This window comes from Verticillium dahliae, genomic scaffold (genome assembly GCF_000150675.1).
Source record: "Verticillium dahliae VdLs.17 supercont1.14 genomic scaffold, whole genome shotgun sequence".
Taxonomy (NCBI): Eukaryota; Fungi; Ascomycota; class Sordariomycetes; order Glomerellales; family Plectosphaerellaceae; genus Verticillium; species Verticillium dahliae.
In genome coordinates, this window is record NW_009276945.1 from 687,517 (window position 1) to 700,530 (window position 13,014).

General features: G+C 57.5%; 4 protein-coding genes across 4 annotated transcripts in view; 1 reads left to right on the forward strand and 3 right to left on the reverse strand.

Moving 5' to 3' along the window:
• The window catches only part of VDAG_06808 (uncharacterized protein), a gene marked incomplete at both ends in the record, with an annotated part of 3,090 nt that extends 1,089 nt beyond the window's left edge, over nucleotides 1–2,001 (reverse strand). The window contains 6 exons of the mRNA XM_009659512.1: nucleotides 141–670; nucleotides 775–1,394; nucleotides 1,453–1,628; nucleotides 1,683–1,787; nucleotides 1,851–1,906; nucleotides 1,964–2,001. Coding sequence (XP_009657807.1) covers nucleotides 141–670; nucleotides 775–1,394; nucleotides 1,453–1,628; nucleotides 1,683–1,787; nucleotides 1,851–1,906; nucleotides 1,964–2,001 — 1,525 coding nt within the window. The remainder of the gene's footprint in view (nucleotides 1–140; nucleotides 671–774; nucleotides 1,395–1,452; nucleotides 1,629–1,682; nucleotides 1,788–1,850; nucleotides 1,907–1,963) is intronic.
• A 572-nt stretch (nucleotides 2,002–2,573) lies between these two features.
• Nucleotides 2,574–3,963, forward strand: VDAG_06809 (palmitoyltransferase PFA4; the record flags this gene model as incomplete). The annotated part of the gene is made up of 2 exons (XM_009659513.1): nucleotides 2,574–3,488; nucleotides 3,520–3,963. 2 exons carry the CDS (start codon nucleotides 2,574–2,576, stop codon nucleotides 3,961–3,963), a joined length of 1,359 nt encoding a protein of 452 aa, XP_009657808.1.
• A 476-nt stretch (nucleotides 3,964–4,439) lies between these two features.
• VDAG_06810 (myosin-5) lies at nucleotides 4,440–8,215 on the reverse strand (the record flags this gene model as incomplete). The annotated part of the gene is made up of 3 exons (XM_009659514.1): nucleotides 4,440–4,744; nucleotides 4,797–8,112; nucleotides 8,213–8,215. The coding sequence occupies 3 exons, from the start codon at nucleotides 8,213–8,215 to the stop codon at nucleotides 4,440–4,442; spliced, it is 3,624 nt and encodes a 1,207-aa protein (XP_009657809.1).
• An 810-nt stretch (nucleotides 8,216–9,025) lies between these two features.
• On the reverse strand, nucleotides 9,026–11,400 carry VDAG_06811 (F-box domain-containing protein; the record flags this gene model as incomplete). Its single annotated transcript, XM_009659515.1, has 2 exons — nucleotides 9,026–10,782; nucleotides 11,199–11,400. 2 exons carry the CDS (start codon nucleotides 11,398–11,400, stop codon nucleotides 9,026–9,028), a joined length of 1,959 nt encoding a protein of 652 aa, XP_009657810.1.
• Nucleotides 11,401–13,014: the final 1,614 nt, after the last annotated feature.

Here is a 13,014-nt window from a genome sequence, read left to right on the forward strand (position 1 = left end):
GCTTGCTGCCAGGCACTTCAGGGGTCTGCCGGCGGTGTCGAATCTTTCGGGTTTTCTGAGCGCCGGGTGTTCATATGATACTTTCCGTCTAGCGCCTGTCGCGGATGCTGCCCCAAGATCCGACCAAGGCGTAAGCACACGCGGCTCGCCACTCAAGTTGATCGGCAGATCCATATCTGACAAATACTCGGAAAAGGTTTCAATCATCTTGACCAGGTCATCCAAGGCCCGGCGGTGTTCGTCCTCGGCCTTGTAGTTGTGCGTCACTTTTTTGTTTGCGACCTGGACGAGGGCAAGCTCAGCCTCGTTGGCGGCGAGGTCCAAGGTCGACTTTCGGATGCTGTTTGGCTTCAGGGACCAGAAGGGGGCCACGTCATTCTCGATTTGCTGGTAATGGTCCACAATGACTGAGCTCTTTGCTATCGCAAACTCATACCACTTGTCGAAATTCGGAGGGGGGTCTCTGCCATTGTGCCGTGCCTGGTATTCCTGAACAGCCACTTTCAAGCTCCTGCTCACGGATGCATGGGTCAACCAGCGGTCTGCTTCGGTGCGAGCGTCGTATATAAAAGTGTCGAGGGGATGTTTGTTGAGGACCTGATTCGTCAGAATGACATAGACAGTCGATCCAATGATGGCAGCTGTCAGGATGAAAAGGAGGAACGCGCGCCTGACAAAGAGGACAGAGCGCAGATTGGCCGTGTACATGAAGAGACCGAAGCCGGACGCAATCAGGATGAAAGGTCAAGGGTTGCGATCTTTGCGCCGCCGTACGCATCCCCCACGGAAGACAAGGCTTGGTAAGAGGTCAGAAGGCTGGAGATGAACGTAATGATACCAAAAGGCTTGACAGGACCGGACTCGGTGACCAGGAGGCTCAGAGAAACAATGAGAAGACAGAAGGTGAAGCTGTCGTTGATCAAGTCGAACAAGTACAGCCAGCCCAGACCGTTGACACCAGTGGGCTGGACGGTAGGACGGAGAGTCAAGAGGACATGCATAGTCCAGTCGAAAGCCCCCACGGTCAACTGAATACCACTGAGGGTTCGAAGGCGAGCCCTCGTGGATTTGGTAAACACGAGGACTCGCCAGAGGAGGACAGCAATAACGCCATCAAGAACAAGGCCGAAGACCTGCATAGAAACAATCCAGAATCGGTTGTCAAAGAGTGTCGAGCAAAAGTACGTCGAGTGAAGCTTGTTCGCGGCAGCTAGGTATGCGCCTAGATTAAACAAGACGACACTTGCGACCAGGGTTAGTCGTGTCGTCTTGAACCACTGCTGGAGCTCGTCGGCAACTGTGACCCAAGGGTCGGTGGGCCACGGCAGTACGTCAGACTGCGACTTGCGACCGAAAAACACATCGTATACGACCACGAGGGTGCAGAAGAAAGCCTGGAGGCGATGTCAGTCAGCTCTGGTCACTGGTAAGGGAGAGATAGAAAATTTCTACCTCAATGCCAGGTACGGAGCATTGGATCTTGGCGGCAGTCTGGTGAAAGAGCTCGATTCGAATGATGATGCAGAACACGATGATAGGAATGAAGTAACGACGCGGTCGTCGCGGCAGGCTCAGGGGCGCGTGTTCGCTACTGGAGAGCGCCGACGTCTGATCAGGGGTTTTCTCATCTGGAGGCTTCTTAGTTGCGTGTGGAAGAACAGCTCGGAAGGGATGGTACTGACCGAATCTGGCGTCGGAACCAGGAAGCCATTTTGATGAGTAGCTGACGAACCATGTGAGGCCAGCCGATAGAAGGAGTACAATGGCAAGCGCGTAGCGTGGCCGTTCTGCTCCAAGTCAGCCTCTCTACATGTAGGCAGGGGGGGGGATATGTCGTGTGTCAGTCTCACGGTTCAATGTGTGATGCTCAAAGTTGTAAGAGATCCAAATGAAGGATGTCACCGCGCTGTCTCCAATTAACTTTCCATACGGGCAGCTGCTTGTCAAGGCGCGCAGAGCTCACCAGAGGGCAGTGAGATGGAGTCGCCCATTCTGTGCCATTGCAGTGAGGTGGAGGACTCAGCCTCCTAGCACCTCATTGGGGAAGCCCGTTGAGGTGAGGCTTGGTCTCTTGCAATCGAGGTACCCAGGTTGGTAATGGCGGGTACCTAGGCAGCCAGGGATATCGCGTCGTGTCAGGTACTGGCTCAATTCCCAGCGACCTGTCAACCCATTAGATGTTTGAGCCTTGTTCAAGCCAGCTGAGCCTTTCCAAGACGAAGGCCAGGACAAGGAGGGATGAGATGATGGGAGACGTGTGTTTGATCTTGAGCCAAGGGACAACCAACGGCGCGCGCTGTGACGACGCTCTTCAGGGGCAGACAAGTCATCACTGTCTTAGGTAAGCCGAACGGAGCCACTCAACGCGTCTCCGTCCCTGGACCCGCGTCGAGCTCCTGCTCCCTGGAAAGAAGGATCCGTGCACGCCGTACGCAACAGGCAGGCAGCTTCCATCTGACACAATCCACGTTGACCACATTCCGACCCCTCTAATCACACAGCCTTCTCCTCTGCAGCTGATTGTCTAGACACTTCGAGGCGAAAGTGCACAGCTGCCGGACCTTGATGGAGACATGGCTGGCTTCAATGATGCCCCCATCATCCAGAAGCTGGCCGTCCCTGGCGTGACCCTGCTCATCCTCTTCCTGGGGTACTCCTCTCAGTACCTGTTCCTCACAGCGGCCGATCTGGCCCCTGGGCCCCTCACATCATCACAGCTCTACACCTTCAACGGCCTTCTGTTATGTCTGTGGTTCACCTACTACAAGGCATGTACCGTCGATCCTGGTCGCTACATCTTCACCTCCAAGACCCATGAGGTGCCCGACGACGACAACGACAACGGCGACAAGACGAATTCGTCCCACGATGACAACCTCAACAGCTACGCCCGCTGGTGCCGCAAGTGCGAGGCCCCCAAGCCCCCACGCGCCCACCACTGCCGGACGTGCCGCCGCTGTATCCCCAAGATGGACCACCACTGCCCCTGGACGACAAACTGCGTCTCGCTGACGACGCTGCCGCACTTTCTCCGCTTCCTCGTCTACACCAACCTCGCCCTCGCCTACCTCTCCTACCTCCTCTTCCTCCGCTTCGCCGCCCTCTGGTCCGACCGCCGCCTGCCGGCCTACCTGGGCCCCTCGCTGCCGGCCCTGACCCACCTCGCCTGCCTCGCGGGCGTCGACTTTCTCACCTCGGTCGCCCTGGGCATCATGCTCGCCACGACGACCTACCACTGGCTCTTCAACATGACGACCATTGAGTCCTGGGAGGCCGACCGCCACGACGACCTCGTCGCCAGCCGCGGCGGCCGCGCCTGGTGGGACGCCGGCCTTGCCCCCTACCAGCGCGTCGAGTTCCCCTACGACCTCGGCCTCTTCGCCAACCTCGCCGCCGCCATGGGCACCCGCAACCCCCTCCTCTGGCTCGCCCCCTGGGCCGCCGGCCCCTCCGTCTCGCCCGTCGAGGGCCAGGGCCCCCGGCTGGACGTACGAGGAGAACGGCTTCAACGCGCGCGAGGGCATGTGGCCGCCGCCCGACCCCAGCAAGATGCGCGGCCGCGGCGCCTGGCCCGCCGCCAGGGCCGCCCTCGACAGGGAGGGCCAGGGGCCGCGGTACGCCACCCCCGCCGAGGACATGGCTGCCTTTCGCCGCCGCCAGGAGGCCGACCTCCGCCGCTGGCAGGGCAGCAGGGCCGAGATTATGGACGAGCTCGAGGAGGGCGAGGAGTACGACATGCTGGACGGGGATGCCGAGGACGGCGTGCGCCTGAACGACGCTGCCGGCGGCGCGGCCTGGACCAACTCGGACGGCGAGAGGCTGTACGACTACGGCGTCGACGAGGACGCCGAGAACACAGAACTCGACCTCCGCCACACCATCGTCGGCGAAGCCGATGACGACGTGCCCCTGGCAGAGCTCCTGCGTCGGAGAAAGATCCGCCAAAAGGACGGCGAGGAGTAATTACATCGAGCAGATACGAGTTCACGTAGCGAGACGCAATATGGGACATGGGTAACAAAAAGTGGCAACAATTTCTTTTCTCTTTAAAAATCTAGACAAAAAGCGAGCATCACGCCGATCCAGCGCCAAACGTGACGCTGACCATCCTCCCCCAGCTGAGAGCTCTATATCTCTACAAAAAACGCAGCCAGAGCCAGCGTCCCTTCCCGCTTCCCGAGCCGACCTGGCCTGCCGCGAAAGTAACAGGACACCCCCCTTCGCTCTGCTGTTCTTGCCACATGAACGCGTCACCTTTGCGAACCCCCACGCGACGAAAGCGAAACAAAAGAGGTCGCTTGCCGTGCCTGCATGCCCCCCCCCAATGCGGGCTGTCAGAGGAAACATAAAAAAGGGACTTGTTGAGCATCGTCAAAGTTCATCAAGCCATCAAATCAACACAACTTTCTTTGCATGCCCGTGGGAAGGACCAGCCTCGATCACCAATCGTCATCCTCCTGCTTCTTCTGCATGGCGTTCTTGCGCGCCAGCAGCGCGTCGGCCAAGCTGTTGCCAAGACTCGGCGTCGGCGTGTTGCTGCGGCTGTTGTCAGACCCACTGGCGCCGTTGCTGATGACCGAATCCCGAGGCTGCTGCGCGGAGAGGGCGGCAGGCTTGCGACCCGCAGCCGGGCGCTTGGCAGGGGGCGGGGGAGGTGCCCTCGGAGCCGGCTCTTGCGCCATCTCCTCGACGTACGCGGCGGGCACCCAGGCCTGCTGGCCGCCACTCTTGCCGAGCCACCATCCTGGAATCGGGTCAGTACGTTGTGTTTCAACCTCGTGCGTCGATCAACATACCATTGTTCTCCTTCTGCACAATTTCGATGATATCGCCCGCCTTGATGGACAGCTCATTCTCCTTCTGCCCGTCAAAGTCGTACAGCACCTTAGCAATGACCTTGGCCTTGGCGGGAGGAGCAGGCGGGGGCGGAGGAGGTCCCCGGGAAGACGTCGCCGAGGTGTTCCTGGTATGGGACGGGAGTGGGGCATGAACAGCCGCCTGCGTTTGCTGAGCAGCCGGCTGCGCGAAAGAGGGTACGGGCCTGGCTGTGGAGGCGGCGGCGGGGACAACAACAGCGGCCGGAGTGGGAACTGGCCGAGGCTGAGGCTTGCGTGCAGTGGTGGGCTGGTTTCTGGCAGGTCGGCCATTGGGACCACCAGGCCTGATGAGCTTGCCGCGAGTGATCGGCCTAGGCGGCACCGGCTTGCCCTTTGGCGTAGGTCGCGACCTCGACTGCGGGGACTCTCCAGCACGGGTGTGAATAGCACCGCTCTTGTAAAAGTCCACAGACTGTTGTGAGTCCTTGAGCACCTTGACCTGCTGCATCTTGCCTGGCTTCTTGGCGTACTGGATTGCCTCGGCAATCTGAAGATTGAACCCTCCGGGCATGACGCGCTGCATCTGAGTGAAAAGCTCAGTCTTGAGAACGCAGTTCAGAAGAGGATCAGCCTCTTGGGGAGATCCGATCAGTAGCGAGAACCAGTCGTCCTGGGCGTTCGAAGCGCTGACACCCTTGATGGCACCAAGCGGCACCGCACGCTCGACCGTGATTTGGGGCTGCCCGTTGACAAGCATCTGTGCGATGATGTAGAACTTGCTGTTCGTCACGACAATGGTGCGGGGGCTGGGCTTGCTGGAGCGACCAAACTTGGCCTCGAGTATCTCACCACGGCACGAGAAAACAGCCTTCTCGTTGCCTCCCAAACCGACAGCGTTGCGGATCTGCGCACCAGGGCCAGTCGAGGCGTTGAGGCCCATGTAGTCCCCGAGGAAGCGCCTTGAGCCCAAAAGACTCATGCGGCGCCTCTCCTTGCGGCCTCCCAGGACCTGGTGGCCGTGATCCCGAAGGTGCAGGTACTCGGCGCCAGTTCTCTTCTTACGCCAGAAACGTTGGATGCGAGTTGCAGACTCGGCACGATAAGCAAGGTAAGCGCGCCACATGCGCTGGATTCGTGTGGCCATGTTGTGCCAGTAACGATCGCGCATGTGCTCGAGAGCGAACAGGGTCTCAGGCGACTTGATAAACGCCTTGGTCACACCCATCTGCCATTCTTCCTTCGGAATGCTCGTGTCCTTGAAGATCTGCTTGACCGCGGCCTCGTATGACCCCGTCCAGGTGTACTCGCCGGCATACGAGGTTGCAGGCGACAAGAGAAAGAAGCGGTCGACAAACTTCTCGAATGACTGACGGTACGCGAAACCCGCACGACGGATGCGGACGTTCTCTTGCAGACCGAGGTACTTGACCTGATGCAGGACGTTCGGGACGTTGTATTCAGTCGGCGACTTGTTCTCGTTCGGCTTGATCGTGCGAATGTAAGATGGCTGACACTTCATCAGTGTTTCCACCAGAGCGTTGGCTGAGCTACGGATACGGTCGCCGGCGGACGGGGGCTGCTTCCGGTTGTCCTGGTCGACCTGGTTAGGGAAGAGCGCGTGTACGAACTGGTTGCCGCTCGTTTGGAACAAGTTGAGAAGACCCTTGAGAAGCAGATCCTTGTTCTTGTCCGTGATGCCATCGACCGTGTAGCTCACGTCACCTGCGTAGTGCTTGATGATGAAGCTGCCCTGCCTGGGTGTCAGGTGAGGGTTAGACATGCTGTTGACGCTCTGCATGAATGTGCGGTCGCAAGCGGCCGGGTCAGCGTGGGCAGTCTTGGTGGCGTCCTTCATGGCCGAGAAGACACCAGGTGGCCTTGTAGATTCAATGAGGTCGCAGACAATCTTGTTGTCGAAATACTTGATGGGTGTCCACTGGATCTGCTCCCTCGCATATTCTTCTTGCTCCGTCTTCAGCGTCAATTGAATGAAGATTTGCTGCAGCTTCTCGTTGACGTAGTTAATGCACAGTTGCTCGAAAGTGTTCTTTTCGAAGATTTCGAAACCGTAAATATCAAGAATGCCAATGGCGTTCTTGGAAGCCTGCTTGGCCTTGAGAGATTGGTTGACGCGGTTGACGATCCAGTCAAAGAGGTTGTTGTAGATAGCTTTCGCAAGGGCATCGCGCGTGGCAATGGCCTGAGCGGGGTTGGCTGGGGATTCAATGACCTCGCCGTTGCGTGGGGTGAGGATTCGAATCGTGATGGACTTGACAAGCTGCTCGGGTGTCACCTCGAGCAGGTAAGCCAGGAAATCCACGACAGACTGATCCGTGATGGCGGCATATCCCTCCTGGTCCTCCTGGAACTGGATGTTACCCGTCCACAGTATAGCCGCAAGCATACGGAAGATCTCGTCCTGTTCCGCCTGGTTGAGACCAATAATCTTCATGGCGTTCAGTGTGTCCTGGTACTCGGCAAGATCGTCGATTCCGTCCACGTCAAAACATTTCGATCGGCTCGTGTAAGCGTACGTCTCGGGCGTTTGGATGCCGAACTGCTGTCGGTAGGTCTGCGAAGCACCCTTGGTGAACTGGTAGAAGATGTGGAAGTTGCGCTCGTTGGTAATCTGGCCAGTGACTCGCGTCTTCTCGAGGAGGTAATTCGTGATATCGGCTCCCACTGGCTCGCCTTGGGCGTTGAAGTGCAGCTGGAGGTATTTGCCGAAGCGGGAGGAGTTGTTGTTTCGCAACGTCTTGGCATTGCCAAAGGATTCGAGCAAAGGGTTCGTGGCCAGCACCATGTCCTTGATCTGCTTGATGTCTCCAGACTCGCCCCCCGATACGCTGGCAATGTACTGCATGATGCGCTTCGCCGCCTCGGTCTTGCCTGCGCCCGACTCGCCGGAGATGATGACGCACTGGTTTTCCTGGTAGGCCTTCATGTTGTAGTAAGCCGACTCGGCAATGGCAAAGACGTGCGGCGGCACCTCGAGACGGTTTTTGCCCCGGTAGCTGTCGAGAACCTCCTCGGTGTATATGCCGAGATCGCGAAAGGGGTTGACAGACACCAGCACATGGCCAATGTATGTGTAGATCTCGCGACCTTCGAATCGCTTCTTCAAGTTGTCGTTGATCGCCTCGTTGGACACCTTACTGAGCAACGTAAGGTCGGACACGCCAATTTCCTTCTTCTTGGTGACTTCGTAGGTGGCCTTCTTGGGTCTCGCCGCTGCGCCGCCCTGGCCCGATGCGCCCGCCTGGGCTTTTCTATCTTTTGGTCGTCTCGCGAAACCCTACATGTCGGAGGCGCGATCGTCAGTTCAGTTGCCCTCGGGCGGTGTGCCACAGACGGTAGCCTGGGGCACCCGAAGTTGGGCGCGCGGAGTGTCTCACCATGATGGGCGGTTCTGGCGGGGGGGGGGGAAGGAGGGAAGGTAGTATCGATGCGCAGTTGGTGTAGCTGGGCGGCAGCTTTGACAGTGAGTTGGGATGCAGAATCAGAAAGAAATGCGCAATCGTTGTAAAGTTGCTTGCCTAGGCAATGACGTTGGAATTCATTGGGGGGGGGATTACGCAGTGCGCTGTGGCTGGTTCCTGAGATGTTGGCGGCGGAGCTGCACCTACCTGGCCTTCCTTGGCCCGGCCGGCTAGGTTGGGCGGGCGGCGTGCCTGACGAGTTCCCACACGCAATCGTCCGAGATTCAGCCGGGACGATGGCTCAGCCTCAATTGAGTCGAGTTCTCGGGGCCATCGGATTCGCTTGGTACTAGCGCCGCCATCGGTTCCTGGTGTTCCGCACTTGCCTTACCAACCTACAGGCGCCTGCCTAATTGAAAGAACATGATATTGAATGAAAGGCCTAACACTCGTAATCGGACACCAGCATCCAGCTTCGTATGCACTCAAACACCAACTTGCCTTGGAGCCTGTAAATCTCTACCAACATGAACGGGACAATTATAGAGCTTTCCCCGCTCCAACATTGCGTAAAAAGACCCGCATCGCCAAACCCAAGTAGTTTCACGACACCAGCCCCGAGGGCCGTGGGACCCCAGTGTTGGAAATTATCAATCCCTCTTTGCATTCATTACAGCACTTGCTACTCGATAGGGTATCACTGTTTTTCAAGGCTCATCGTTGGTGTCTCAACGTTCCAGGCGTGGGCCGTGTCATCCTCTTCACATCATTCATCGTCCATCTCTGTCATTATGCTCCAAGACCAAGGTCCCTCACGAGTCGCACGTCATCCGCCTGCCGTTCCAGAGCTGTCCTCATGCGCTCAGAATATTCTGCCTCCTGCTGTTCAAGATGCATCTCCTCCTCCGTTTTTGGTTCTCGGTCGCTAAAGTCGCTGGGTTTGAATCTCGGCGTCTTCGAGAGACTGACCAGGCCCAGCTTCTCACCGGTCCAGAACAAAATCTCGCCGTCGTTGATTCGCTCCGAGTGGCCGGGCGTCTGCGTCGACAGAATCTTCCTCGCCAGGTCATCGATGCCCGGCATCTGCGAGAACAGGGATGGCCGATTAATGGGCTCACTTTGCCCGATCCTCATGCGCCGCACCTCGGTGAAGCCATCCCGCTCGAACCACTTGATATAGCCGGATCCGTCGGAGAACACTATGCACGTGCCGTGCGTGATAACCGATAGGATCTTGGACTGCGAGGCGTTGTATCGATTCTTGAAATTCGAATTGTGCTGCCTGCCGCTCTGGGCCCTGTCCGAGTTCGGGAGGGCGTAAAGTTCCAGGGAGCCCTTGGTGTTGTATTCGCCTCCGGCAATGAGTGTCCGTCCTGGCTTCTCCTTCGACTCGCGCACCTGATCTACCGAGAGCTCGCCGCTGCGGCGAACCTCGGTGTCCAGTGGCGAGAACGAGTGCGGGAGGGAGGCAAGACTGGCAAGCCTGGCACCCGAGTGGATGCTCCCGACAATGGGAGCAAGTTTTCTCCGGTCGTAATGCAGAATGTTGCTGAACCGTCCGGCCACGTATATGTCGTCGGACAGAATAGTGCCGTCGCTTGAAATTGGGAGATGCAGAATGCTGAGTGGGTGAGGTTGAGAAAGGGGCGCGTACTGTGGTAGCGGATCCGTATCGAAAATCTGGTCTATCGCATCGTGGGGCCGGTGATGTCTTGCTCTGTAGTCGTAAAGATGGATGCCCAGGGAAGTGCCCACGGTCAGGGGGGCATCGACGTGCGCGCTTGACAGCGCCGCAATGGACCACTCGAAAGACTGGTCTGATACCACAGCCAGACGTTCGAGGTCAACTTCCTTCAGATGGCCCTGCACGGCGACGAAAGCCCTTTTCCCTTGGCTGTCTACGCTGATGCACTCTGTGACACCGGCATCGATCTTGCGAGACCGGCCAACAGCACCTGGGCCGTCGATGTGAAGAATGCCGGGTGCGCTCTTGGCCACTATGGCACCTTTACGGCCCCTCCGGCCTTTGACGTCCCAGAGACAGATTGAGCCGTCGTCAAGCGGTGAGACGGCCAGCATGTTCCCCGGGTCGCCTGGAGGATTATACAGCGCAACGCCTCGTACATCCAGAAGATCCTCGAAGCTGCCGTCTCGAATGCAAGGTTGCTGCAGCCAGCTGGTGGTCACGGGTGCATTGCGCTGGATGTATTCGTCATACCAGCAGACGGATTCGCCGGGAAATGTTGGGTCCCAATTCGCGATTTCACGGAAGCGTCGTTCCTTTCGCGCAATCGATGTTCCGTGGACGGCTTGGACTTTTGGTTCTGCGGCGTCAATCTCCTGGTTCAGAGAGACAGCAACATCGAGTAAAGGTTCATTGAGTACGTCGCCGTCGAGAACTCTGGCCATGCGACGGCGCCGCTCGAGAGTCTCTAGAAAGGGCGAGTCTTCAAACGTCCTTGATCTCCAATGACTGTTGTCTAGTGAGATTTCGCGAAGCTTACGACATCCGAGCTGCAGACTGGGGAAGTCTTGGGGCTCCAGGTCTAGTGAGGGGCACGTCGCTCCATCAGCCGAGCGACTTGAGACGAGACGGAATCAAAGTTGCTTGCTTACACGTGAAGATTCTGGAGCAGGATTTCGTCCGGAAGCCGCTGGAGCGTCCTGGAAGCCTCTTGAGACGCCATAACCAAGGATCCAGAACAGCGACACCAACGCCGCGTTGGGAAGATGAAACAAGGGAATGACAGGCGTGAGATGTGAGGATGGGAGTGATGCTTCGGGCGAATGAGGACATAACATGCGACGCTTATCGATCGCTATCGTTATCGTAATACATGGTGCGCCCCAGGACCCGCCGCAGAGGTGCCGGGGGCCCATCGTACTGCGGGGTGGGGGGTAGCCTTTCCTCATCCCCAGGGTCTAGATTCTACTTGTATGTACCTTACTGTACAGCACTTACGGGTTCCAGGACTGACGCAAAGACTGGCGATTCCACCAGACCAATATTGCCGCCTACGATTCGGCGGAGGTCTTAAGAGCCCGTCGCCATGGCTATGCATGGCATGCCCGCTTTCAGTCCAATGGGAAGGTGGCTGGAAATAGGGGGAACGTGGTATCTCGCCGAACTCAAAAGGAATTCGGACATAATGTGCAGACTTCATCTTGTGTTCTGACTCCCAGAGATGTATTATTCTTCTCCAACCTTAGTTCATAATTCTTTACCTAAACTTGCGGGTCCATCGACGCAAAACCATGGCTCTGGGACATATACCAGCTGAGGAAGGGGTGAAGTTCATGGGCGCGAGGTCAAGAGCCTTGTGTCTACAATCTAAATTGCTTCCGGTATAGCACAGGGGATAATCCTAAATTAATTTTCTGGAGGAGCGTGAGCGGTTGTTCGGATGACGCTGAGGACGCGTCAGATACAGCTTGCTGTCCGATTTGACTCGCGTCCAGAACGCAGCTGCCCAGGCGCCTTGGAAAGTCACGACGATGTTCGAGTAAGCGACGATCAGGCAGTGGTATCCTGAATCCTGCAGGTTGTTGCCCCATGCGATGCGCTGCTCTCCTTGATTCCTGTCCAGATCGGACTGTTTCAGTCCGTGGTTGAGCTGATATTCCGCGACAGGCGCTATTGCCCAGACGCGGCAGCGCGACGAAGATGGTGTTGGAGCCGAAATCCGCGACGCGCCCTCTGCACACAAGCTTCTGCACATGCCAGGTCCCTCCACTGGGCGAGTGCGTACGAAGAGTCGAGTTCCTGTGGAAGGGCGCCGCGTTCGACGATGTCGGTCGCTAGTCGTATCCTGCATTCTGAGACAGGGCCCTGGTATGGGGTAGGCCATCCGGACAAGGGGTACAAGACGGGTGGGCGAGCCAATGGTCTCCTCAGTCTCGAGTATCGCACCGTGAATCGAGGTCGTCGAGGCGTCGAAGGGCAGGAGGACGAGAGGACTTCAAGAGTTCGAATAAGAATGTCAAGATGCGGGCAGATCGGATATTTAGACTAGATGAAAGGCATCCATCAGCACGATGGTCCCATGGACAGACGATCTATAAACAAAGTCGTACGATTTTGAAGTCATGACCATGTGGGTGGTCTCATGGTGTGGCTGCTGCCGTGCGGATGCATGCGATGGCATCTGCAGGAGAGACGGCGGGCTGTTGGACCGAGCTGGTGGATTCGGCACTGGAGGGTCATTTTTCGACAGAAAGTCCCCATGTTGCCCCCTTGCACCCATGGTATGTCAGGCAAGGGGTGGCAGGAGTCAAGAGAGCCAGGGGTCAAGGGGTTTCCCCTACTGCAGGGGTGTGGACCAGATTCTGGGGGAGAAAGTGATTCGCGATGCACCGTCGTTTGTTGAGTTTGGACGGTATAGTTGCATTGATGCGGTCGAGGGGGAACAGAGCGGTCGCTACCCTGGACCTGAAGGGACCAAGCTGGTGCGACCTGACTAGGATCTTGAACTTGGTCCTCCTCTTTTAGCCACTTTCCCGACCACGAAAGGAGGGACACCTCGCCTCGTGGACTGATGGCGTCGGTCATTCAGGCACCTCAAGGTTTGGTAGGTCTGTATACCTTACCTAAGGTAGGTAAGGTAAGGTACTTCGAATGCGGTCAGACGGATGGTTGGGTCAGGATGCAGAGAAGAGGAGGCAGGAAGGTCCAGCCCAGGTCAAGACCTGCCTACTCCCCCCTGTTCAACAATGTGCCAGCAATAGCAACAGGTTCGCAGGAGCGACCGCATTGCCCAATTAATAGTGGCCACCGACCA